The 24,886-nt window shown below is 48.4% G+C and overlaps 1 protein-coding gene across 5 annotated transcripts in view; it reads right to left on the bottom strand.

Moving 5' to 3' along the window:
• The window catches only part of LOC147020737 (uncharacterized), an 89,241-nt gene extending 66,515 nt beyond the window's left edge, over positions 1–22,726 (bottom strand). For 3 of the 5 annotated variants that reach the window (XM_085896331.1, XM_085896336.1, XM_085896335.1), the window contains exons 1-3: positions 22,579–22,726; positions 18,987–19,634; positions 3,187–4,034 (exon numbers count right to left, since the gene is read on the bottom strand). In XM_085896331.1, the coding sequence (XP_085752457.1) occupies positions 3,187–4,034; positions 18,987–19,623 (1,485 nt within the window). In that variant the 5' untranslated portion in view covers positions 19,624–19,634; positions 22,579–22,726. Of the gene's footprint in view, positions 1–3,186; positions 4,035–18,986; positions 19,635–20,735; positions 21,057–22,578 lie in introns of all 5 variants that reach the window. The other 2 variants (XM_085896333.1, XM_085896334.1) reach the window with 2 other exon arrangements.
• Between the last annotated feature and the right edge of the window lie 2,160 nt (positions 22,727–24,886).

The raw sequence follows: 24,886 nt of genomic DNA, 5'->3' as shown, positions 1-24,886 counted from the left end.
GATAATCTACTGCAATTTACACACAAGCCTGGTGTAATATTGTTGTGGTGCCAGGTTCGGGGGCGGGGAACGACCACAAGATGGAGCAGTTGGGCATTCTCCCACCGAACACCCGGAATTGAAGGTAGTCATTCCGGATAACTCGGAAGTCAACGGGTCGTTTAATGGACCGTGGACGCCAATATTTCGACCGCGCGGTCAAGGTCTTTTTGTCCGATTCCAATTTACCTAATTAGCCACGCGGTCGAGCCACACCCTCAGCTGGCTTTGTCCGAACCGAGTCGCTGTTACCAAAGCCGCGCCGGTCCGAATAACAATCTACGGCACAATCGGCCTCACTATAACTCAAACGCGACCAATGCTTAGCAAATGAGAGAAAGCACAGAAAACGAGCTGGTACATTTAACACGGGGTTTATTCACAATAACCAGGAAGGGAGACACAGAGCAGAGTTAATCCGACTAAATTGCAATGTACAATAAGCAAGGCACTTATGCAATTCCACTTATAAGACTGGCCACAGACAGACACACACACACACACACACACACACACACACACCCATAAAGAAATGGAGCCAACTGGCTTTTATTCGGACACTACAGCCGCGGAGGATAGGCAAGCTGGGGGTGAGAGTTTGGTCGGGTACCTGGCCGCCTCGTGCGGTCTGGCCGACCCGCACTTGTGAGCTTGGAGTCCGTTAAAGGGATCGGGGTCCCCAGCTCGAGCGCTCCACACGAACCACAATCCAACGAGTGCACACGAATCATCAGGGTGGGATTTGAACCCACAGCCAGAATCCAGAGAGCAACCAGGATCCTATGGACGACCAACCACCAATGAACGACGACGACGACGACCAGGGAACGAAGACGGGAATCAACATGACAAAGGCACGACCGAAAAAGGACCTCCACTAGTCTTTGAGCACCTCACGATTCTATTTATCCCCCCCCCCCCCCCCCCGTGTGGGGTGAAGGGATTCGTTTCTCTGGTAACTCGCCTCCGGATTGGACGAGGGGTTTCGGGTCTCGTGGTGGCCAGCCGTGATTGGAGGGGCGGCGTGTCGGCATCTCGGTGCTCCTCCCGAGAGGCTCTTTTGCCTTCCAGTGTCGACAGGGGAGACATTCTTTTTTGATGGGGCGGAGTCAGAGCTCCGAGGCGAGAGGGCTCCGCCCACGTCCGTAGTCAGAAACACGTGCATTATGGCGCCGTGGTGTGAAGTGAAGGTTGGGCGGATGAAGCGCTTGTTCGCCCGCAGAGTGGGAGGAGGAGTGAAGTGGGGGTTTTGTTGGCGTTGGCAGATTTAAAGTTGTAAAAAATCTGACTATAAAAGAAACCCGCAACGCACACATGAAATTAACCCATTAGACATAGGGGAGGGATTCCAACTATCCACATATACTTAACGAAATAATTGAACTATGGGACCGCTGACTGTCTGTGTGCATAAGGCTCCAAATTCGTAACACTACCCACCCCCCCCCCCCCTTTTTCATAGACTCGTCCCGAGTCGTCAATTTTCGTGTGCCATGCAGGTGTAGGTTTTTCCCTACGGGATCCCTGAGTGCGACATTTGTATACATGTAAACATGTAACATTTGTATACATTTGTATACATGCGCGCTGCATAACTAAACTAACAGACTCACAAGGACAACTTAACTACATTGCCGGCACTAAACAAACAACAGTTGGGCTAAAATAATGCACATTTCTAATATTTACACTACCCATGGCTCAAGACCTGTGACTTGAGGAGAGAAAACACAGCAAAGTTAACATTGTGGATGAGTGCGCGCAGCAGGCATCGATGGTCAGATGTCTTTAGGGCCGTCAAAGGTCCCTTGTTTGTCGTTGAGTTCTCCTTTTTTGTTTTTTTGGCTGCTGGAGGCAACTCACCCTAACATGGCAGGCCATACGCCGTCTCACAGGCCATTTGAACTGGCCTTTATGCAACAAGATCTCCAGGCTGCTCAGTGCAGTCCCCGGTCCATTTGAACTGACCTTTATGCAACAACAAGGAGTTATCCAGGCTGCTCAAATGCAGTCCCCGGTAATGCGGCTGCCTGCAGGGCAGTCCTTACAAAACACTTTCAGAGGTGGTCCTAGAGCAAATGATGAAGGTTGTGACAATGCAAACAAAGGCATGGGCAGGTATGGAGGCAAGGCAAAGGCAGGCAAAGCATGGCAAATGCAGACCAGGTAAGGCGCGACAGGTCAGCACATGAAGTCGGATCCAGATCTGGATCTTCACCAACATCTAATGAGTTCATCCTTGTCACACACCGAACCTGCCCATAACATTTCATCCGGATCCCTCCATAACTTTTTGAGATATCCTGCACACAAACAAACAAATGAAATTGCTCATTGAGCAAGGAATTGCCGGAATGATTGTCATATCTCCATGATCTCTGAAAAAACAAAAACCTGGAAATCAATTTGGTTCTTATTAGTCGATAGTGCAACTGTTTAATGAGTTATAGCACTTAGTTTGGTCATGATCATAACTTGGAAGTCAATCGGACTTGAAATGGCGTTTTTAATCGCAATTTGAAAGTTTTGACCCGACCCCCCTGACATTCGACCCCCGACCGTGAAGAAGGTTGTTGGTGTGACACCCCAATGAGACATCTGGTTGGATGCAGTATTGGGAGATGCACATTTTGGATTTGGTTTGAAGTCGATACGACCATTTTAGCGGACGTTATTGCGCAAATAAGAATTTTGGTTTTTCGGTGACCTTCACCTTTGACCTCGATTCACCAAAAACGTCAAGTGTCGAAGTTGGACCATAGCCGACGTCTGTACCCAGTTTGGTCATGATCGCTGAAACGGTGTGGCTGCTACAGGGTAAACAAACAAACAGACAGACACACACAGAATGACACACAATCGACCAACATAATTGCCGAAATCCGAAGGATTCCGGCAATTAACAAACAGAAAGGGTTAAAACATAACCTACTTCACCTTTGCTGGCAGAAGTAAAAAATGCAATACCATCTCCTGCGAGAGTAACCTGACTTTTCAGGTTTAATGCTTTCAGTCAAATCAGCTTTAGGAAACATCGTTGAAATGCACTCGAAGCACAAAATCAAAGACTTTTTAAAGGTTGACTTTCCATTTAAACATTGAAAAAGGGTCAAAATAGAAAAATCCAGTGAATCATTCTGTCCATACCTGTGGAAAGCTCTGTGGCCCCTCAAGCGGACACATGAATGTTGAGCTGGTTCTCAGAGGAGCACCATGACAACCAAGAGTGACTGAACCTGCCAAGGTTGGTGGCCAACCAGTGACTGGTTGCGGGGAATGATTTACAGTTGGAGCAGCAGCAGCTGAGGCAGGACGTGAGTAATGCTGGTGATGGGCCATGTGGTGGTGATGGTGATGGTGATGGAGATGGTGACATAAGTGACGGCCACTAGCCCCTCCTTCTCCGGCCCCGCCACGAGGTCGATGAGATGGCCCACAGTTGACCCGCCCACTGTAATGGTGGCAGGACCGTGGATGGTAGCCGGGATTGCATGCAATACACGCACAGCGCGAAGCGTAACAGCAAGACTGCCCGAGCTGAGGACAGCAGGGTGGAAGGATTGGAGCTTGAGAGGCCGAATCAGTGACTTCATGTGTTGCAGGACCAACTATGGCTTCTTCTGTGGTGGTTAATGGGGGTGTTGTTTCAGATTCCGTAGTCGCCAAGGTGTCAGAAACTGCTGAGGGGCTGTCTGTGGACCGAGGAAAGAGTATAGGGTGCGACTCAGCTAGTGAAGACACAAAAGTGCTCGCTGACAGATGACGCGGAGCATCTGAGCCTGCTGCAACAGGCTGTGTGCTGCTCGAATCTTCACAGGGGGGACGAGGAGCAGGTGACGTGTGAAGTAAAGGCTCTGATGTTGCATCCTCTCGCTCTTGTTCATCCCCTTGTCGTTCTTCTGCAGCAAGATCCCAAACATCCACAATAAGTGCATCCAGGTCTGACTCGATGCCAACAGTATAGACATCATTGAGTACAGCCAGAAGGTCACCATCTGAAAGAAGACATAACATGGAAGAAAGGTGAAAACAGTTTCTGAGTACAAGAGTGTGTGTGTGCGCGCGCACGTATGCAAGCACGCACACACACTTCAAGTAGTCAGGCTGCAAAATGCAATCCACAAATATGTACATGGACTAGTACAGCACTCAGTAGAGTGAATACCTCCACAAAGGTGAACAGTTTACGTTTTGTATCCCAATGATAGGCCAGATCTGCGTCTGTACCTGAACCAAAATCTAATCGACTTGTTCTTGTCAAATACCCAACTCATCCACCTAGTTTTGTCATAATCCATCCATAACCTTTTGAGATATCGTGCTACATTTCGTTTTTGAGCCTATTTCTCAATGGTGAAGAATCACTTAGAAACTCTAGTATCCAGATCTGGATCTTCACCAAAATTGAATCAATTCATCCTTGTCACACAACCAACCTATCCAAAAGGTTTCGACTGAATCCAGCCATAACTTTTTGAGATATTCTGCTCACAGACAAACAAACAAACAAACAAGACAAACAGGGGTGAACACACAGCCTCCGTCCACTTTCGGTGGTAAGGTAAAGACAACACTTCAGCACTTCACTGTCATCTCTTGTCATCCCCAATTCTGACCCATGATCTGAAATGAACATAAGGGGGAACATAAGGTGGAGAGGGAGGGGGGAGGAAATGGTAAATGTTTAAGAACAATGATTAAAATAAATAAATTACGTGGCGATGGTGATGTCAGAAGAATGATTCATTCCCACTGCAGATACACTCACACCCACAGCCAGCCTGTCCAGCACATTTAGGTTTTCGCTCAACTTCATCATTTCCTTTTGCGTCTTTCCAGGAGACGCACCTTCCTCACTCAACTTGCGCTTTAAGGCCATGATTAAGGGCAATAAATAAATTAAAAATAGCACACGTTCACAATTGCAAATCGAGAGGTGTTTACGGTTTGGGAACTGCTGTGAGAACGGGGTAGCATGCCCATTCCGCACAGACAAACCAAATACAGTACAGAATTGTGCAGTATCGACATTCGTGCACCTCGGTGGATGGGACCCAATGCAGGGAATGGTGACGGGGGCTCGCAAACTCACAAATACTGGAAGTCGATGGGTCGTGAATTCGGAATTGATATACTGTTGAAGATTTCCCACCCGTCGGCGTGCGAACGACCGCGTCTAAACAATAGCGGTCGCTTCGCCCACCGAACGGACAATCCAGTCGTGATTTTCTGGAACAACGCCAGAAACCAGTCACGGGTGGGTTTTTAATCCCACCACAACCTTGTCCGCACTCTACCCGCGCTACAGGGTCCGATCGGCAAATCTTAGATTTACCTAATTATTCACGCAGGCAGGTTCCCGAGAGATTGTACCTCAACGGGACCGCTTGGAAACGAACCGCTTAAGCAGCTCGCTTCCTTTTTGGATTACCGAGCGGGGTATTATCACGCAGTCCCGTTGGACCCGATCACTTTAAGGCAATTTAAAAACCAACTATAATCCGAGTGCAAGATGGGGCAGTTCAATGAGGGAATGGACGCAATGAACAGGTTTACATTCACACAAGGACATTTATTATAATAAAGCACGTATGCAATTAAACAAGGCAAAACACGTATGCAATTATACAAGCAACAAAAGCACGACAAAAGAACTACAACCGTCTACTTATTATGCACAGTCACTTGCACTTAACAGCAGTTCCTACTTATTAGACGGGCCCACGGACACACGTACGCACACACACACCCAAGAAATGGTGGCAGAGGCCTTTAATAACAAGCTCCAGCTCGGAGGACAGGTGAGCTGAAACCCAGAGCCTATCTCGAACCTCTCCACCTCGTGTGGTCTTCAAGTTGTTTGGACCAGGGCTCCAGCGAGAGCGAGCTGGATCCAATCGCCGAGCCACTGATCCTTCCCGTTGATGCGTCGCTTCCCCGAGGAACCATCTCCCACGCTTCTCAACTCGTGCTGGTGAGACGAGGCGCCGATCCTTCCCGTCGATGCGTCGCTTCCCCGAGGAACCACCTCCACGAAGAGGTCGATGGGTCGCACCAAGCCGGGAACCAAAATGGAGAACAAAGAGCTCCACGGACCAAGAAAAAGCCACCCCTCGCAGCTCGAGCCGAGCGACCGGCTTAGCTTCCTTCCAAACAGGGCAGCTTGAAGCAAAAAGCTCTCCGGAGCCAAGCAGAAGCCGAAGCTCACGGAACCGTCAAAGCAAAGAGCCTCCAAAAAGCCTCCTCCCGAGCCAGGCTTCAGCCGAAGCTCACTGAGCCAGCCGAAACAAAAAGCTTCCGAAGGCCTTAACCCTAACGCAAGCCAAGCAGGACTTGACGGTCTGCTGAACGACTCCCCTCAACTCCCTTCTCCAACTCTGCCCTTGAACAAAAGAAAAAGATCTCTTCTTATCCTTCTCCAACCGTTCCCCCCGCTCGCGGCGTGACTCATGACTCATGCCCTCATGCTCCATCCCCCGCTCAGCCACGGGTGGGAGGGAGTTGTTGACATCATGAGTCACGGGACGGCAGGGTTCTTCTTGCTCTTCACAGAAGAGGGGGAGGGATGTCTCTATGTTCCTTCCCTAACTATTAAATCGATCCGAAGCGCATCTCATCGATTTCTGAACATTTAAACAATGGAAGGTGAGCTATCTAGGAAACAAGCACTTATTGACATCGCTGACGAAAGGAACCTGTATGTTGTGTGCAATCGAATTCCAAATTCATAATACTACCCCCTCCCCTTTTTACAGACTCGTCCCGAGTCGTCAAATTTTCGTGTGACCAGCATGTGTAAGTTTTCCCCTAATACGTTCTACCTTCGGATCCCTGAGTGTGACATTTCTTTATACGTGTCCCAAAAATAAATAACCTAATGTGCTGCGTAACTAACTAACTAAACAAACTCTCAGATTCATTCGGACAACTTAACTAAAATTGCCGGCGGTAAAACAAACATGCAGGTGAGGTTCCACGTATTTACAATTTCCACTCAACTTATCCATTACTTAACCATGGCCCAGGACTTGTGATCTGTGAAAGGGGAGAAGGTAAAAGTCATTTCAAAGTCCATTGATGCAGGGGAATGGATGGAGATGGTCACAAAACACAAAATGAGCATGATGGATGCACGGGCTCCCTGCAGGGCAGTCCTTGCAAAACTGGATGGTCCTGGCGCACATGGTGATGGATGGACACAGGGGCAAACGCAAACAAGGGCTAGCAGGTATGGGGTCATGGCAGAGGCAGGCAAACGAGGCATGGCAAGGCAAGTCCATGCAGAACAGGCGACTACAACACAACAGGCCGGCAATGAAGCTGGTCGGCCTCTGGTGCGGTTCCATCAGGTCTGGAGGGAGTGCGGTGGTGCCGGCCGCTCTGAAGGCGGGCTCGGACCTAGGCTACTGTCTCCCCCCACTCTATCGCCTTTGCCTGTTTCTGTCCATACCCACTCCCTTAATTTGCCACAAAACACAACAAAATTTTGCCCCTCTTTATTTTTATTATTTTTATAATTGTCTCCCTAACCCCCTTTATCGTCATTGTCCGGCTGGCCTATCATGTCCACCTAGCCTACTCCCAACCCTGACGTTTCCTTTCTGGAGGGGAATAGGGAGAGACTTGCGTCCTGTCTCGAGGCCCAATGAAGCCTCAGAATGGCCTCCTCAGAGTTCAGCGATCTACCAAGGTGGGTCCAGCGGCCTACAACGAGCGAAGGGATGGATGGTGCGAAGGGGTACATCTCCTAACTACCCTAACATTTATTACACCTGAAACTACTCCGGGGCTTTCCAAAAATGCATCACACTTTAAAACTATCGGTTCTAAAAACCATGATTCCCGTCATCTGTATTGTGTCCATTATAAATTTGGGCCTTGCCCTCAAATTTTCATACGTGCCCTCGCACAATTTCCTGGCTGGGCAGCGTGGCTCAACTGGAAGGAACTCTCCCTCTGCCAAACTCTAACCATGGCACCCACAGGCCCGCAGGCTGCGTCCGAGCCGAGCTGCTCCCTACAACGCGGGGGGGTTGCCCTCTCTGGCATTGCCCCCGATGCCCACGTGGCGTGTTGATGCCCAGGGTCCCTTTCCGAGGGTCGCCCGTGCCCACTACACTGCCCCCGTGGCATTCTGGCGCTATAGGTCCCATTTCAGACGGGTCGCCCGTGCCCACTACACTATCCCGGCCCCTCTTGGGCCCTTGGCCGACTCTGGCCGACTAGTCCGGTGCCCGGGGTGCCCACTAAACAAATACTCAACTTTCCACAGCCACGCTCCCAGCCGGTCCATGAACTCTTGCACCCCTCCAAACGGGTTTCGTGCCTTCTCTCAACACCAACAACAAAACGACCTCCTGTTTGTAAATTTGAATAACCCATGAGCTAACATTAAATTGACCCCAGGGTCACTTGGGTGGGAATTACTCCTCCCCCCAACCAGTCATTCGCATCATGCATACCACATTCGCTCCACTCACACACTTGGGCCCACTGTCCCACACTCATTCCTCACACGCTTTCCATTTCACAACTCACTCCAACACTCTATACTGCCATTCTTCTAACTCAATCGCCTGACTAACTCGTGCTCCCTCGTCATTCCATATTCTCATGCACGTTCCATTTACGCTACGTAGCTAAGCTATGTCCCCACTACACATTTCCAGTCTGTCCATGTCTCCAAAAATCCCAAAATCCCCATTTCCTAAATCTAAACTGAAATCCATCTAACTAATCCATTCCACAGGCTCCATGAGGAACAACCCATGTCCCCATTAAGCCGGTCTAACTATCGCTAACCCATCCCCCTAACTCGTACTTCCTGTGCCCCCCGACATGGGGGTCTTCCACCCCTTGCCCAGGGAATGCTGTTCACCCAAAGCGAGGCTTTCTTTTTCTTTTCTTTTTTTCGCACACAATCGCGGGACTCGCAACCTGCACTCTTTCCCCGTGACGTCATGGCAGCTGTTCGCGTTTCTCGCACCTCGTCGGACGGTACCATCCGGCAGGGATCTCCCTTCTGCCGGATTTCAACCCTGCAGCCATTACGTCACCCTGCGTATCAAAAACAAGCCTCGCGTTTCGAGGTGTTCCCCACGCGAACACATGTGCTCTGCTCGTCGGAGCTTCACACACATGCCCGCCTGGAGAACCCGTCCGGTCCAAATCCATTATCCAGCCTACCTTCTGTCCGTCCGCGGGGATCGGCTAATCCACCGCGTGCGTTTACGGACCGGGCTTCACTCCCGCAGGCGCGCACGTGGCAGCCTTGTGCGTTGCACGGCAGGGACCTCGTGCGCGCTGCCGTGCAAACCCGACACGGTCCCCAATGCAGCTATGGCCGCTACTCGGCCTTTGTCCCTCATATGTCGCAGTCGTCGTCGCCATTCAACGCGCACACTCCTGCGTGCCACGACGCTCACACACCTCACCATTACACGAGGACATTCAGTTGTGGTCTCCCGCATGCTAACCGCCATCTCCCTTACATACAGCGACCTCACACACGGCCGTTCACATACTCGCGCCGTTTCACTCGCACACGTGGTTCCACTCACACACGGCCTTTCACTTGCACAGGGGTTCACACACACACACACACACACACCTTTTCACTCACACATTTCGAAACCACACACGCTGGAACAACCACACTGGGGATTCGCTCCACCACAAGGGTTCCCGGGGCCTTCACACCCCAAAGCCTCGCGTGCACCCATTCACAGCACTCGCCCCTCCTAACTCGCTTGGCACGACCAGACCCACCTGGTCGAGATCAGCTTCAAGGGGGAATATTCCCTCCCCTCGTTCCATAAGAAGGCTATCCGGCTGCTTGCATCGGGTCCCAACACATTCCACCAGCTCACCCCCATTGTCCTCCACTACCTCTACCTGTGTGTGATAGTCAATTACCTGTAGTTTCTCCTCTACTTGTTTTATTTGAGTCACCTCGTTTATTATTTCCGCTTCTTCCTGGCTCCATTTTCCTTCCCATTTGAGTCGTTCTTCCTCTCAGCCCCTTTAGTTGTTCATCATCTTTTCGGAGCTTTTCCATCTCTGTGGACTCCATCTTTGCTCTCTCCTCGAGTTGATAGATTTCAAATTCATATCGTTTTTGCTTTCTACGCCACCGTCTCTCATGTTCTTCATTCTCCAATCTCATTGTTTCTTTCATTTTGTTGATCTCCCTTTCCTGTTTCATTCGTTCTTCTGTCTGTTTCATATTCCACTGTCTCTCTTGTTCCTCCTTCTCCAATCTCATAGTTTCCCTAAATTGGTTAATCTCCCTTTCCTGTTTCATTCCTTGTTCTGTCACTACCTCCTCGTACGCCAACCTTGTTTTTTCCTTTTGTTGTTCAGTTTCAAATTCATACTCTTTTTTCTTTTTATTCCACTGTCTCTCTTGTTCCTTATTCTGCAATCTGGCCTTGGCTTCCAGCTGTTTGATCTGTTCAGTGTGGTTCCTTAAGGTTTCATTCTCCGTTCTCTTTCTTTCCTCTTTTAACATCCTCAGTGCGTTTTGTAATCCCGTTTCTTTGTTTTGGTGTTTCAGTAACTCAGAAGCTTTCTTTTCCAATTCCGTCCTCATCTCCACACCTCTTTCACATTCTTTCTTCTTCATTTCATCCATTCCCTCACCGAATTCCTTGCTAATTTTGACCCAATACTTTCCTCTTTTACCTCCTGTTCCAGGCTCTCTCTTTTGCGACTGCCTATTCTTACCGCTTCCTTCAGTAGTTCCAATTCCACATCGTGTTTCCGTTTTTCCTTTTCCAGCTTCGTTTTCCATTCTTCTTCGAAGTTCTTTCTATCCTGGGAGTTACTAATTTGCTCCTCTTTTCTTTTCTTCAGTTCGCTCTCCGCACTTCTTTTGAATGCTTGCTCTCTCCTTTCATTCGTTCTCTCACCGTTTTCTTTTAGTTTTCCCAGATATTTATCCGTTTTGTGCCCGAAGCCCGCCAATGTCCGCCAGCCTCGCCTGCCATGATCACGTGGTTTCAATCGTTGGTTGGGAGCCCTGCCTCGTATCATGCCGTTCGCTGTGCTAATTATAGCAGCCCACTCCGTGCTGCGCTCGCGCCGCTATTTTGCAACTCCGTTTGCCGGCGAAGTTCGTGCTCAGTGTATGAGGGTGAGCTCCCCCACTGATTATAATTGGTGGTGGGGTTATAAAAAGAACAGTCCCGGGCCATGGATCCTACATCAATACACATATCTACACCACCCTGCTCCTGTTCGCCTTGAACCGCCATCTTGCTTCTCGGAATAAATTTAAAGCCCGCAATTTAATGGGAACTGAGGGTCGCTCCACACACCCTTGATCCGATTCCCGTTAATTTGGTTGGAGGCGGGATGGATTGGAATCCCACTCCTGACACCAGTGTTGTAGATTTCCCGCCCGTCGGCGTGCGAACGACCGCGTCTAACCAATAGCGGTCGCTTCGCCCACCGAACGGACAATCCAGTCATGACTTTCTGGAACAACGCTAGAAACCAGTCACGGGTGCGTTTTTAATCCCACCACAACCTTGTCCGTACTCTACCCACGCTACAGGGTCCGATCGCCAAATCTTCGATTTACCAAATTATTCGCGCGGGGAGGTTACCGAGAGATTGTACCTCAACGGGAGCGCTTGGAAACGAGCCACTTAAGCAGCTCGCTTCCTTTTGGGATAACCGAGTGGGGTATTATCGCGCAGTCCCGTTGGACCCGATCACTTTACCGGCTATTTAAAAAACCAACTATATTCCGAGTGCAAGATGGGGCAGTTCAATGAGGGAATGGACGCAACGAACAGGCTGACATTCACACAAGGACATTTATTATAATAAAGCACGTATGCAATTAAACAAGGCAAAACACGTATGCAATTATACAAACAACAAAAGCACGACAAAAGAACTACAACCGTCTACTTATAATGTACAGTCACTTGCACTTAACAGCAGTTCCTACTTCTTAGACGGGCCCACGGACACACACACACACACACACACACACACACACACACACACACACACACACACACACACACACACACACGGAATGGTGACGAGGCCTTTAATAACGAGCTCCAGCTCGGAGGACAGGTGAGCTGAAACCCAGAGCCTATCTCGAACCTCTCTACCTCATGTGGTCTTCAAGTTGTTCGGACCCAGGCTCCAGCGAGAGCGAGCTGGATCAAATCGCCGAGCCGCGATCCTTCCCGAGCTCCCGCGAATCCTCCCGCGCTTCTCAACACGTGCTGGTGAGACGAGGCGCCGATCATTCCCGTCGATGCGTCGCTTCCCAGAGGAACCACCTCCCGCGCTTCTCAACACGTGCTGGTGAGACGAGGCGCCGATCCTTCCCGTCGATGCGTCGCTTCCCCGAGGAACCACCTCCGCGCTTCTCAACACGTGCTGGTGAAACGAGGCGCCGATCCTTCCCGTCGATGCGTCGCTTCCCCGAGGAACCACCTCCACGAAGAGGTCGATGAGTCACATCAAGCCGGGAACCAAAATGGAGAACAAAGAGCTCCACGAACCAAGAAGAAGCCACCACTCGCAGCTCGAGCCGAGCGACTGGCTTAACTTCCTTCCAAACAGGGCAGCTTGAAGCAAAAAGCTCTTCCGAGCCAAGCAGAAGCTCACGGAACCGTCAAAGCAAAGAGCCTCGAAAAAGCCTCCTCCCGAGCCAGGCTTCAGCCGAAGCAAAAAGCTTCCGAAGGCCTCAACCCTAACGCAAGCCAAGCAGGACTCGACGGTCTGCTGAACGACTCCCCTCAACTCCCTTCTCCAACTCTGCCCTTCCAAAAAAGAAAAAGATCTCCTCCTATCCTTCTCCACCCCTTCCCCCCGCTCCTGGCGTGACTCATGACTCATGCCCTCGTGCTCCATCCCCCGCTCAGCCGTGGGAGGGAGTTGTTGACATCAAGAGTCACGGCACTGCAGGGTTCTTCTTGCTCTTCGCAGAAGAGGGGGAGGGATGTCTCCATTGTTCGTTCCCTAACTATTAAATCGATCCGCAGCGCATCTAATCGATTTCTGAACATTTAAACAATGGAAGGTGAGCTATCTAGGGAACAAGCACTTATTGACATAACTGACGAAAGGAACCTGTATGTTGTGTGCAATCGAATTCCAAATTCGTAACAATACATTTACCAATTTGCAAATACTTCGAACTTGTGAAAACGGAGGGTTTACTGCAACACTAAAATTATGCCATTTATGGAGGAATTATCCCGTCCGTAAGGACGAGTTATTCGCTAGTACAACTGCAAACAAACAACATCAAATATTGTAAAACATAATGAGAAAATGAGGAAAACTTTACAGCTACAAGCAACGGAATCAAGATGTATCCAATGTCTCGGACATCAAGGTGAGACTCTGTTTACAAAGCCCTTTTAGCCTCTGCCCAAAGGCTTGTGGACGGCACGGCCAAGAAAGCAAACTCGGTTCTCAAACGATCCACAATATAAAAATATCAAATGTGCATAAACCTCGGGATGTGGTAACTATCCCTTACAATATCGCTTTTTTGGAATGGTTTACATCAGCTGCCATTACAATAGAATGGTTTATTCCAAGACTCCTATCTTCTCAAGTATGGAATACCATGTAGACCTACACAAATGATTGGAATGTATGTGCACACACAGATGTGAATGCGGATAAAGCTGAAAATTCACATTTAGCTGAGTCTACGTTCTCACGGGTTCGTGTATACAAGTAAATGTTCTGCAAACAGCAGTGCCCAAAAGTTGGTGCCAAACATGAAGGAATCGTGCCGTGCCAACGAAACCTGTCGCAGACGTTTGACACTGACTGGAAACTCCATAGAAAAGGACAGACATTTTCCATGAACAGAAAACGACACGTTTAGCCACTTTTATATTTTCAAAAATTAAAAATATTTGACCTCTCCTCTTATAATTCTTAATCATTTCAATACATCTTTCCTCGTCAACATGCCGGGCGAGCAAGATGGCCGAGAAGTATGCGCACATGCCTCTCAACTGTCGAGCCTGGGTATGCGCAGGCTCATTAATCAATGTCGTGCTGTCCCTCGGATGAACGATAAACTGGGTGTCCCACCTGCCGGCATTCGTTGGTGGACGTTAAAAAAAATCCTACAGTGTCCTTCGCGAAGAGAAGGGAGCTATCACCGGCATCATGAATAAATTATAAATTCCTGTCAAATCAAAAGAGGGCACTGCATCAGCGGCACAGCCACGCCCTCAGCAAACGATGCTACCCCGTAGCTTTGCTGTTATATTCGTACCTCATTTAACCCCAATTTTGTAAAGTTGGCTGCAATAAAACAGACAACGGTGAAGCATAAAGTATGTAAATGAAAAGAACTCTCCAAGAGTTTAGAATGTTCAAATTTGGGGAAGCAGATTTTTGAGCAAACAAAAGTTTGAAGTTAATGGTGTTCGCCGAACGTAGGCGGTTGTGTTCAAGGTGAACACCGATCATTACTTCCACCACCTAAGGTGGATGGAGGTTGCGTTTTCACCCTTGCTTGGTTGTATTTTTTTTTTTTTTTTTTTTTTTTTTTTTTTTTTTTTGTATACCTTGGTCGAGGCTCGTATGAGAGCTAACACACAACTCACAGCAAGGAGGCATGAGACAAGAGGGGCGGGAGTGGAAGGGACAAAACATTGGGGAACAGACACAGGTGAACTGTGGAAGGGAGAGGGATGGGGATGGGACGGGGAACATGGCGAGGGGAAGATGGACATTAAAGGGACTTTCAGGAAGGAAAGCAGGAGAATTGAAGGAAGTGGGCTTGGGTGGATTATCGGGGGTAGAAAAGATCGAGGATTTGGATGGGGGAAGATAAGAGGTGGTGGTGAACAGCTGTTTTGAAAGCCTGGAGGGAAGAATGGGAAAGAATAGAGTGAGGAAGTTTATTCCAAAGGCGGGAAAAAAGAGGAATGAAAGAGTGAAGATGAGCAGTGATTCGTGATTTTGGTAGTTTTACCAGAAGGGGTTGTTGGCGGACCTTGAGCGCCCTGTGGAAATGTGGTTGGGACAAATCACAGAGAGAGCAGGGGGGCAAGGCTGGAGAGGAGTCGGTAGAAGACAGAAAGACCACCGACCAACCTGCGGTGATTGAGTGAGAGGCCCAAAGACTCAGCTTCATTGCGGGAGATGCCAATGATCTTAAAAGCCCTGGTTTCGACAGCGTGAAGTCGAGAAAGGTGGGAGGCAGGAGCACCAGCCCAGAGGGGAGAGCAGTACTCCATCAGGCTACGGACAAAAGCTTTGTAAGTGGTCAGGAGCTCAAGAGGGCCAAGGAAGGACTTTGCACGACGGAGGATTCCCAGTCGGCGACTGGCTTTTGAGGCAAGGTTGGAAATGTGACTTTCCCAGGAAAGGTCATGGCAGATAGTGAGACCCAGAAGCTTGAAAGAAAAGACTTCTTCCAGAGGATTGTTGAGAAAGTGGATGGGGGGCTTTTGTAAACGGTCCTTTCGAAGAGACATAGTGAGAGTGTGAGATTTGTCTGGATTGAAAGACATGTTCCACGTGTTGGACCAGTTTGTGATTTTATCCAGATCTGCAGTGAGCGAAGAAGCTGCTGCTTGCCGGTCTGAGGGATGACAAATGGTACGGCAGAGGGTGGAGTCATCGGCAAAGAGAAATAGAGGATTTTCCAGAGAGTCCGAGAGATCATTGATGAAAACCAGAAAAAGAACAGGGCCCAGAACGCTACCTTGAGGAACTCCAGCCTGCACAGGAAGAGGGGATGAAAGAACTCCATTTAGGGCCACACGTTGACTGCGACAGGAGAGGAAGTCTGCGAGCCATGAGTGGAGATGGCCTTGAATACCATGGGAAGAGAGTTTGGTGAGTAGGGCAGGGTGCCAGACTGTGTCAAAAGCACGTGATATGTCCAGGGATACGGCTCGGATTTCCTGTCTGGCATTGAGGACCTCCATCCATTGATGGGAGAGCAGTAGCAGCATATCTAGGGTAGAGTGACCTGGTCTGAAACCAAATTGATGATTGGAAATCAAGCCATTGGAGAAGAGGAAGGATTTCATGTCTGAAGCGATGATGGATTCCATAACCTTGCTGATGATTGGGAGAAGGCTGATTGGTCTATAGTTACAGGGATCTGTTTTTGCACCTTTTTATGCAGGGCAGTGATGTTAGCAGATTTCCAAGCAGATGGCAGATGACCTTGGGAAAATGAGAGGGTGAATAGAACAGAGAGAGGGTGAGCAAGAGCAGAAGAGCAGGCTTTGAGGACACGTGGGCTGATGCCGTCTGGACCGGTTGCAGAATCTGACTCGAGGTTTGAAAGCAAGCTCTCCACCTTGTCAGGAGAAAAGGATACAGAGTCCAGGGACAGTTGGGTGCGACTGGGTAAAGTGGGTAGAGATAGTGATGGGTTTGGGACACAAGATTTAGCTGCAAACACCGAGTTTAGACATTCAGCTTTATCACGTGTGGAATCAGCAGTGCGGCCATTTGAGGTAAGGGAGGGGATGGAGGGGGAACATACACCAGAAACAGATTTGATTAAACGCCACCAGGATTTTGAGGAGGGAGAGAGGTTTGAGAGTTCAGACTTGAGATGAGAAAGATGTTGTTTTCTGGCTCTCCTGAGGGCAGCTACACACTTGTTCCGAGCTTTGTGGAAAGAACTGAGATTGCCCTCAGTTGGGTTTGCTTTCCATGAGGCAAAGGCAAGTTGTTTCAGGACAACTGCCTCGCCACAAGCTTCAGTAAACCAAGGGCGGGAGGAAGGGTAAGACAACTGAACACGAGAGGGGATAAATCTGTGCATGAGGGAGAGCAAGTTTCTTTGAAAGAATTCCCAGGATGAGTTGATGTTTGAGAAAGTAGTGATAGGAGACCAGTCTGTAAGTTTGATGGCTGCTCGGAGACCCTGCCAGTCGGCTTGAGTGAAATGCCAGACTCGACGGCGGTGAGGTGGTTCTCTGATAACAGCCAGAGAGATGTCCACTTTAACAAGGACGTGGTCAGAAGAACCAATTGGAGCGAAGGAAGAGCAGCAGATATTGTCAGGGAAATTTGTCAAAATCAGATCCAGAAGAGATGGAGTACCATTGGTTGAGATCCGGGTCGGGAAGTTGACCGATTGAGTCAGTCCCAATGAGTCACAGAAAGCTTTTGCTGATGTCCCATGGCAGGTGAGAGAGGTACCCACACCTAGCCAACTGGCGTGATGACAATTGAAGTCGCCACATAAGAGGAAGAGAGAGTTTGGATGAGAAGATAGAAGATGGTCCATGTTTTCGGAGAGTGAGGTGTAGATGGAGTCATCACTGTTCGGTGGACGGTACAGTACACATATAAACATGAGGTGGGAGTGGAGGGGAAGCCGAAGCCAGAGGTATTCCTGGGGGTGTGGGGGAGTGAGAGCAGTGCAGGGAGAGTGAGGAATAGAGTCTTTGATGAAGAGAGCAACACCTCCACCAGGACGAGGCTCAGGTCTGTCATACCGTAAGAGGGAGTAACCAGGGAGAGATACTTGGGAGTCAGACACGTCTTGGGAGAGGAAAGTTTCTGTTAGGCAGATAATGTCTGGTTTGTCAGTGGCAACCTGCATGGAAAGATCTGAAAGGTTTGAGCGAAGGCCCCGGATATTTGAGGTCCACACTTTTAATGAAGAGGTAGGGGAGGAGGCTTTGGGTGCAGGAGGTGGAGGGGCGGGGGAGGGTAGGACGAGGGACGAGGGGGGAGGTAAGGAGGGTTGCTGAAGGAGTGTGGGGAATTGCAGAATAGCGAGGGAGGGGGCCGAATGAGGAGGAGAAAAAGCTCTGTGGTGCTGGGAGAGAGGGGGGACAAGAGACAAGGAAGATGGCAGTTGAGTATTTGAGGAGGTGGAGTGAAGAGATGGAGGTGAGAGGGCAGTGGAGGGAGGCAGGTTGGTGGATGAGAGGGGGGGCAACTTAGAGAAGGAAGAGTGAGGGGGATGAAAGGTGGGAGAAAGGTGAGGGGGGTATTTTTGAAAGAGGTGAGAGGGAGGCTTGGAGGGAGAAGAGTGGGATGGTTGCTTTGAGAGTGAGAGTGAGGGGTGAGGGGGGTGAGTTGGCACTGAAGTTGGAAAAAAAGAATGGTTGTATGTTTGTTTATTTGTGAGCACAATACTGCATTTCAAAAATTTATGGACGGATTCAGCAAAAATGTGGGGGATGGGTTCGGTGTGTGACAAGGATGAATCGATTTCATTTTCGTGAAGATCTGGAGACAAGAATTTTAAAAGCAATTCTTCACAAATCGAGAGATGGGGCCAAAAAAAACTATATAAAAGCACGATATCTCAAAAAAATTAGGGGCGAATGACAGAACTGGGTGGATGATTTGGGTCGGTGACAAGAACAAGCGGATTCGATTTTCGTTCAGGTCCAGATGTAGATCTGGGCCTATCGGTGGGAGACGAAACATAAACTGTTCAGCCTGGCGGAGGTATGCGCTCTACCGAGTGCCGTTCTAGTTTCAAATGAAAAGCAAATTTGCACTCAGCTACATGCATGAGCTGAACGCAAACTCTCTGTGGTTGATGATTTTGGACCACATTCCTAAATCCTGACCTTGCGTGAATCCAGTAACTCTCGAAAAAAATACCTCATACAGGCAGACACTTCCACAAAGATTTAGCAAAGTATGCCAATGGGGATATTGATGGACGCGGTGTTGCTTTAAAGGGACATACCAGTATTTGGTCACCGGTAAAATGACCCAATGACTCTGTTGCATGGATCGAAAAATATTATTATTTTAGCTTTGTGCATCACTATTTGTTAACTGGAGCTACTTTTTGCTCACAGCATCTGAAAAAATGATCACTTGTAGGAAAGGAACAGAACAAGAACAAGAACAAGCAGAAAATGAAGATGAAAGAAAAAAAAACCCCACAAACAAAATGAACACCAAGATGCAGCATGTGCATTACAGATCAGGTGTCGTGCCCGTACCGGTTTCCGAGCCTTCTCTCTGCGAACCTTCACTGCTCGACGCTGTGTGGAATTCTTCATCAGCAGTCTCTTCGACAGATGAGCTCATATCTTCCTCCACGTGCCTTGCCTGCCACAGCTCCTCAATTTCCACGTCGATCCCCTCTCCATCCTCTTCCTCTTCTTCAATCTGAACCCCATTCACCGAAGTTTCTTCCTGCCTCTCTGCGCTATCTGTACTCACCTGGCTTTCCCTGGCTACTTCTTCTTGCACAATAATACTGCTATCTTCATTTTGTATCGCGGATTGCAGAGTTGCCAAATACGAGTCTGGGAGATGCATTTCAGCTGCATGGTCTTTATCCAAGTTTTTGCTCTCACTATCTTTATCAATCTCATCACCTTCTTCATCAATATTCTCTTCCTCCCTCTCTGCTTTGCTTCCATTATCATGCCCAACTTCTGTGGACAAACACGTATTCGTTTGTTCTAATGAAGCTTGACAGGGAATATGGTCGCTCCGCTCACCCCTGCTGCCTGGTATATGACTGTGCATAGGATTTGCAAGGGTCGCTGACAGAGGAACTCGAGGGCCAGGGGAGTGTAAAAGGCCAGAAGATGGGTGTGAGGGACCGGCATCTGGCCGTGCCTCCCTCATATCTTCTTCGTCTGCAAAAGAGAGATGAATTTGTGGGAGGGCGAAGAGAATACAAAAACAAAAAATGACAAAATACTGTATTTAAACAAATCAATTTTTGTGTTAAAGTCAAGTTCATGATATTGCCAAGCATCCAACAACAAACAAGATAGCCGTATTGCATTGCTGAACCACGTGGGACCAATGTATCCAGAAGAGCAAGGAAAGGGCAAAGCTGGCATAAAACGCAAATTTTCCCATGGGAAGATGTTGGCGTAAACTTGATGGATGAGATAACCAGATGAATATCTGCTCTGAAGGATAGCTCAATTTACAATGCATAAGTAATGTGGATCTTTTGGGATGGCCTAGAGGTACGCATACTTTCCCTGAAGCGGTCTCGCCTGGGTTTGAATCTCGGTCCAGATATAAAAACTCATTGCCCTGGCGATCCATTATGGCATGTGCTGTCCCTCAAAAGGACGTGAAAACTGGGCGTCCCGTCTGCTGGCATTAGTTGGTGGAGGTTAAAGATCCTGGGAAGGCAATGGCAGACCACCTAGCATAACCCTTGCAAAAAAAGTGCTTCGGCAGTAACACAGTGTGGTACATTAGAAGAATCAGAATCCAGTGTGGAAGAATATCTATCCAGAATGCATCATAAAATTTAGTTGGTAGTAGGTTTCGCAGATATTACAGGCAATGGAAGACTGAATATCATTGTCTGGAAAGTCCGAAGTGGCAAAGCTTAGCTCAATTGCCCAAATGGATACAACACGTCGCCCTGGTAGAACGCGCGTTTTCTAAATGACCAATTGTTCAACCATTTCATGTGAAGATGTGCTAACCAATTACATCAGTGACTCCTTAATCACACCTGTTATAGTGAAACCCTGATGCTGGAAGCTATGACTCGCCAGGACACTTTATGCCCTTAACCTGCCATCTGTGAGGCCTGGATTGATTGAATGGTTATTCACAATATTTCCACCACATTGACATCATGCCGGTCTTGCCTACCTACATTGGCAAACATGGTATGGGGCTTGTACCAATGCAAAATGGCAATATAAAAGTTCAAACAGATATTTTTGCTGAGAATCCCATGAACAGGATGACCACGGACGTGTTACCTCATTAAGCCATCAGTCAGATGAACATCAAATCCAAGAGCTTCGGAATCAACCTCGAGAGACGATTTTGGTTTTGAATGGAAGCGGAGAAGTAGCCCTGTCGATCGATACGCATTTAATTGCAGTTGGACTATTTTCTGCAATGAAGGTCACCCTCCGCGACTCAAAGCTCGAACGACGGTGGTCTCCTTCGACGACACCAGGGGTTTCATCACATGCGGGCACAATGGCCAGTGGTGGCTGCAGTACACTTGGCCAAGGAATCCTTGCACGCCGCTCATCCGCAGACAAAGCTTTCCGACCAAGGTGGACCTGACGCACCTACCCACTCAGTACAAAAGGAGTAAACATCAGCGGAGGCCTCGCAACAGTCACATGCAAGCCATCATTGAAAACAGCAAGCGTCACACGACACGACTGTCAGACGCACTCCGGTAGTTTGTACCGGAGAGCTCAAGTTGTCATTTTTTTCTACACAGACGTGAAGTTTGGCTTCAAGTAACAGCTTTGAATAAAAGTCGTTCAACTCATGCTGCCTCACAACATTTGCAGTAAAACCAATGGAATTCTGGGGGTTTCAGTGAGTGCAAGACCCACGATCGCTCGCAAAGTGACCACCATGATTCAGCTCAGAAAGAACCACAAGTTGGGAGCACGAGCACATGCTTTCATAGGCCTGATGGCCTCCTGCACTGAAGGTCCTTGTAAGGAAACAGATGTTGACGATTAATATCTCCAAAAATTTAACATAGATACACTCGAACCAGGGAAATGTGGTCAAAAACCAAAGACGACATTCCGTGTGACCTCGGATCCAAGGTCACAGGTGACCAGTGCAGAATTTAGCCCATCTGCAATTAGATGCTCACCAGTGGTCACAGGTGACCATCAGCTTGGCCGGGGTAATTTCGCTGGGGTCAATTAGGGGGCAAAGGTCGATCTAATCAAAACGTGCGTTTTAAAGAGGGCAAAACCATCGATGAACCTTTAAACCCAAAATATCCTCACAAACCCAACGCGCAAACCACGATTCTGCCAAATTTCATTAAAAATCGCACGAAGTCGACAGAGAAACCCAAAAGCTTTTACTTTCACGCGGCGAGTGAGTGACGTAGGCGGTGTATGTCGCAGAGGTAGTGACGACGAACGGCTGAGGTAAATTACCTCAGGTTGCACAGTCCGCGCTTTTTTTCTGAGGTATAACGGGTGCGAAATGCAATTTAAAGAACGTGGGGGGTAAACACGATCCAAGGTAAATTCAACGGAGAACGAGTTCGAAGACGAGCAGATTGTGGGATGACGTGAGGTAAAACGGAGAGGCGGACTGCAGCAGGATTCGCGCCTTTCTCAAACAAAGAACGTCATGGCCGGGACAAAACCGCCGCATTACAGGAGGGGGAGGGAGCGGAGGATAAAGGAGCAGCATCATTATATTGTTGCAATCTCCACACAATATGCAATGCATCGGGCTTTTTTTTTTTTAATGCAAAACCCATCGCGCGGAAAAAACAAACAAACAAAGCGTGCGCAGAGCACCGCGGGGAAAAAAATAAATAAATAATGTCGTTCCCGAAAAATAAATAAATAAATAAATAAAAATCCTCTCACACAATATGTCTCTCGGATAAAACGCAACTGCATCGTGAGGGCCCATCAAGTGCGCATGAGGGCTGTGAGGGGAAAACAGTCCGGGGGTGAAAATTGCAACTCGGCCTTAAACAGCGAGTCGGCGGGAGGGAGGCCGAGGCTCTGACAGGGGCCTAGCCCCGGGCGAGGATTTAACCACGATCCTCCGCACTTTATCAAATCTATCAGCTTCCTTTACCGCTCCGCGATAACTCACCGCATGCAAAATGCCGGCGTGCAGAAGGGAAAAAGCAACAAAATCCCGATAAGACAGCAACGAGGTCAGCGGACGTCCTGTTTACCTGGCCCGCTACGCGATGACGTCACTCTCTACTCACGTTACGTCTTTGGAAGCGTGCAATGACATCATCGTTTCCAGCGTCGTTTCTCACACGGAATGTTTAAGTTAACTGAGATTTCGCACAACTTCCGCAATGTATTTAAAGCCTTAAACATTCCTCTGCCTTCGACATTGTGATACAGGGGGAAAAAAAATCGATAACGGGAAGGGAGTGCCAATTGAGCTGAAATAAAATGGACGTGTACTGTTCAAAACGGCCTATCATGTAATACTTTAGAAGGAACAAGAAATTCGATGGAACACCTCACCCTGCGCACTCGTGAGACAAAGGACATGCCAAAGGTCTGTCAACACTTGCTTTGCGTTTCCGAGCATTTGCTGCCATTTTCCCGCCTCGCAGTAGTTAGCAGCTTAAAACAAGTTTTCTAAAAGATCATAAAACGACACTAAATAGAATTAGTGAAACTCGTACTGGCCCGTAGGTGAGTGCCAGTACTCTCTCTCTCTCTCTCTCTCTCTCTCTCTCTCTCTCTCTCTCTCTCTCTCTCTCTCTCTCTCTCTCTCTCTCTCTCTCTCTCTCTCTCTCTCTCTCTCTCCCCCCTCCCGCCCCCCACCACATCCGTGGGTCCCCAGCAATATTCCTGGCAAGTTTCAATCGTGCAAAAGAAATAATAAAAAATAAATAAATAAACATTAATTGTGGCGTCATAGCCCCGTGACTTGTCATTGGTCGACAGATAAATGGCCATAACTTGGGAACCGCTTATCCGATGAATATCAAACCTTGAAAAGCACACCCGTGGGGCCCCGGCAATATTCCTGGCAAGTTTTAATCAGATCGGACCGTCGATCGTGCAAAAAATAAATAAATAAACATTAATTGTGACGTCATTCGTGACGTCATAGCATCGTGTCTTGTCATTGGTCGACAGATAAATGGCCGTAACTTGGGAACCGCTTGTCCGATTAATATCAAACCTTGAAAAGGCACATCAGCGGGTCCCCAGCAATATTCCTGGCAAGTTTCAATCCGATCGGACGGGCGGTCATTGAGAAACGGCGGTCGCAGACAGACAGACAGACAGACAGACACACAGACAGAGACACACAGAGATTGCTGGAATTATAGATGGATACAATACGAATAGTAAAAATATTACTTTTTAAAAACATACAGTAAAGGTAAACCGTTTAAGCGCATTTCAGCGGTTGCTAGGAGACAAGGAAGCAGGTTAAAAACCATTTATAAACTGGAAGGGCACACTCGCTCGAGCACATACCTGCTGCCAGGTAATGCCTGATCCACTAAAACATATCGGGCCGGACATATTTTTGAAATATCATGCTATATAATGTTTTTTTTTTTTGAGCCGATCTCTCAATGACAAAGAATTACTTAAAAAAAAAATAATCCTCGTATCCAGATCCGGATCCGGATCTTCACCAAAATGTCATCAGGTCGTCCTTGTCACACACCTAACCTGCCCACCAAATTTCATCTGGATTCGTCCACAATTTTTTTGAGAAAAAAAAAGAAAGAAAAAATTCACCATTGAGTGATCAGGCTAAACTAATATATTGTTGCGGATCCGAGGTGGTGGGATTCTCACACGACTCTTGGCGTCACCCTCACCACCGCCGTCTCCGGGGTTATAATGCCTGCTGGCTCGGCACAGGCCTCGGGTCACGCGTCTTCAATCGCAATACCAACGTAATCCTGAACCTTGCCAGTTGGGGAAATAGACCCCGGTTCCAGACTGGTTTTGTCAGATGCCGAGCGTTTTCTGCCAGTCTGTAACCATTTTGGTTTTATATACCAATCGAACGGATCGTTCCTCGACGCGACACTAATTAATCCATAGCGGCAACTTCATACGAATCAGTCAGATTTATTGGGGAACATCGGGGAACACAACACAAGCAAAGTATTCACGACAATGTTATTAACCATCTACAACCCGTTCTTAACCGGGGAACTATGGATTACGGGTTTCGAGGGGGTCCCCACCAATATATACCTTAAACAACATGCAGAGAAGACATAGACAGCATGCAGACAGGACAGAGTACTTGGTGATGTTTCATGGATGAGAGGAAAGTGTCAAAAGCACGAATGTCGCTCGTAACAAGCGGATGTCCACGGATTCGAGCCCCCAAGCTCGAGCACGCCGGGTGGCAAGATGGCGCTCACCCTCCTTTGTCGCACTGCACGCGGCCTCTGCGC

Source organism: Eptatretus burgeri, chromosome 9 (genome assembly GCF_056783735.1).
Source record: "Eptatretus burgeri isolate ZD-2024b chromosome 9, Ebu_testis_v1, whole genome shotgun sequence".
NCBI classification, from domain to species: Eukaryota; Metazoa; Chordata; class Myxini; order Myxiniformes; family Myxinidae; genus Eptatretus; species Eptatretus burgeri.
The sequence above is the reverse complement of the archived record's forward strand: the minus strand, read 5'-3'. Positions and strand labels throughout refer to the sequence as shown.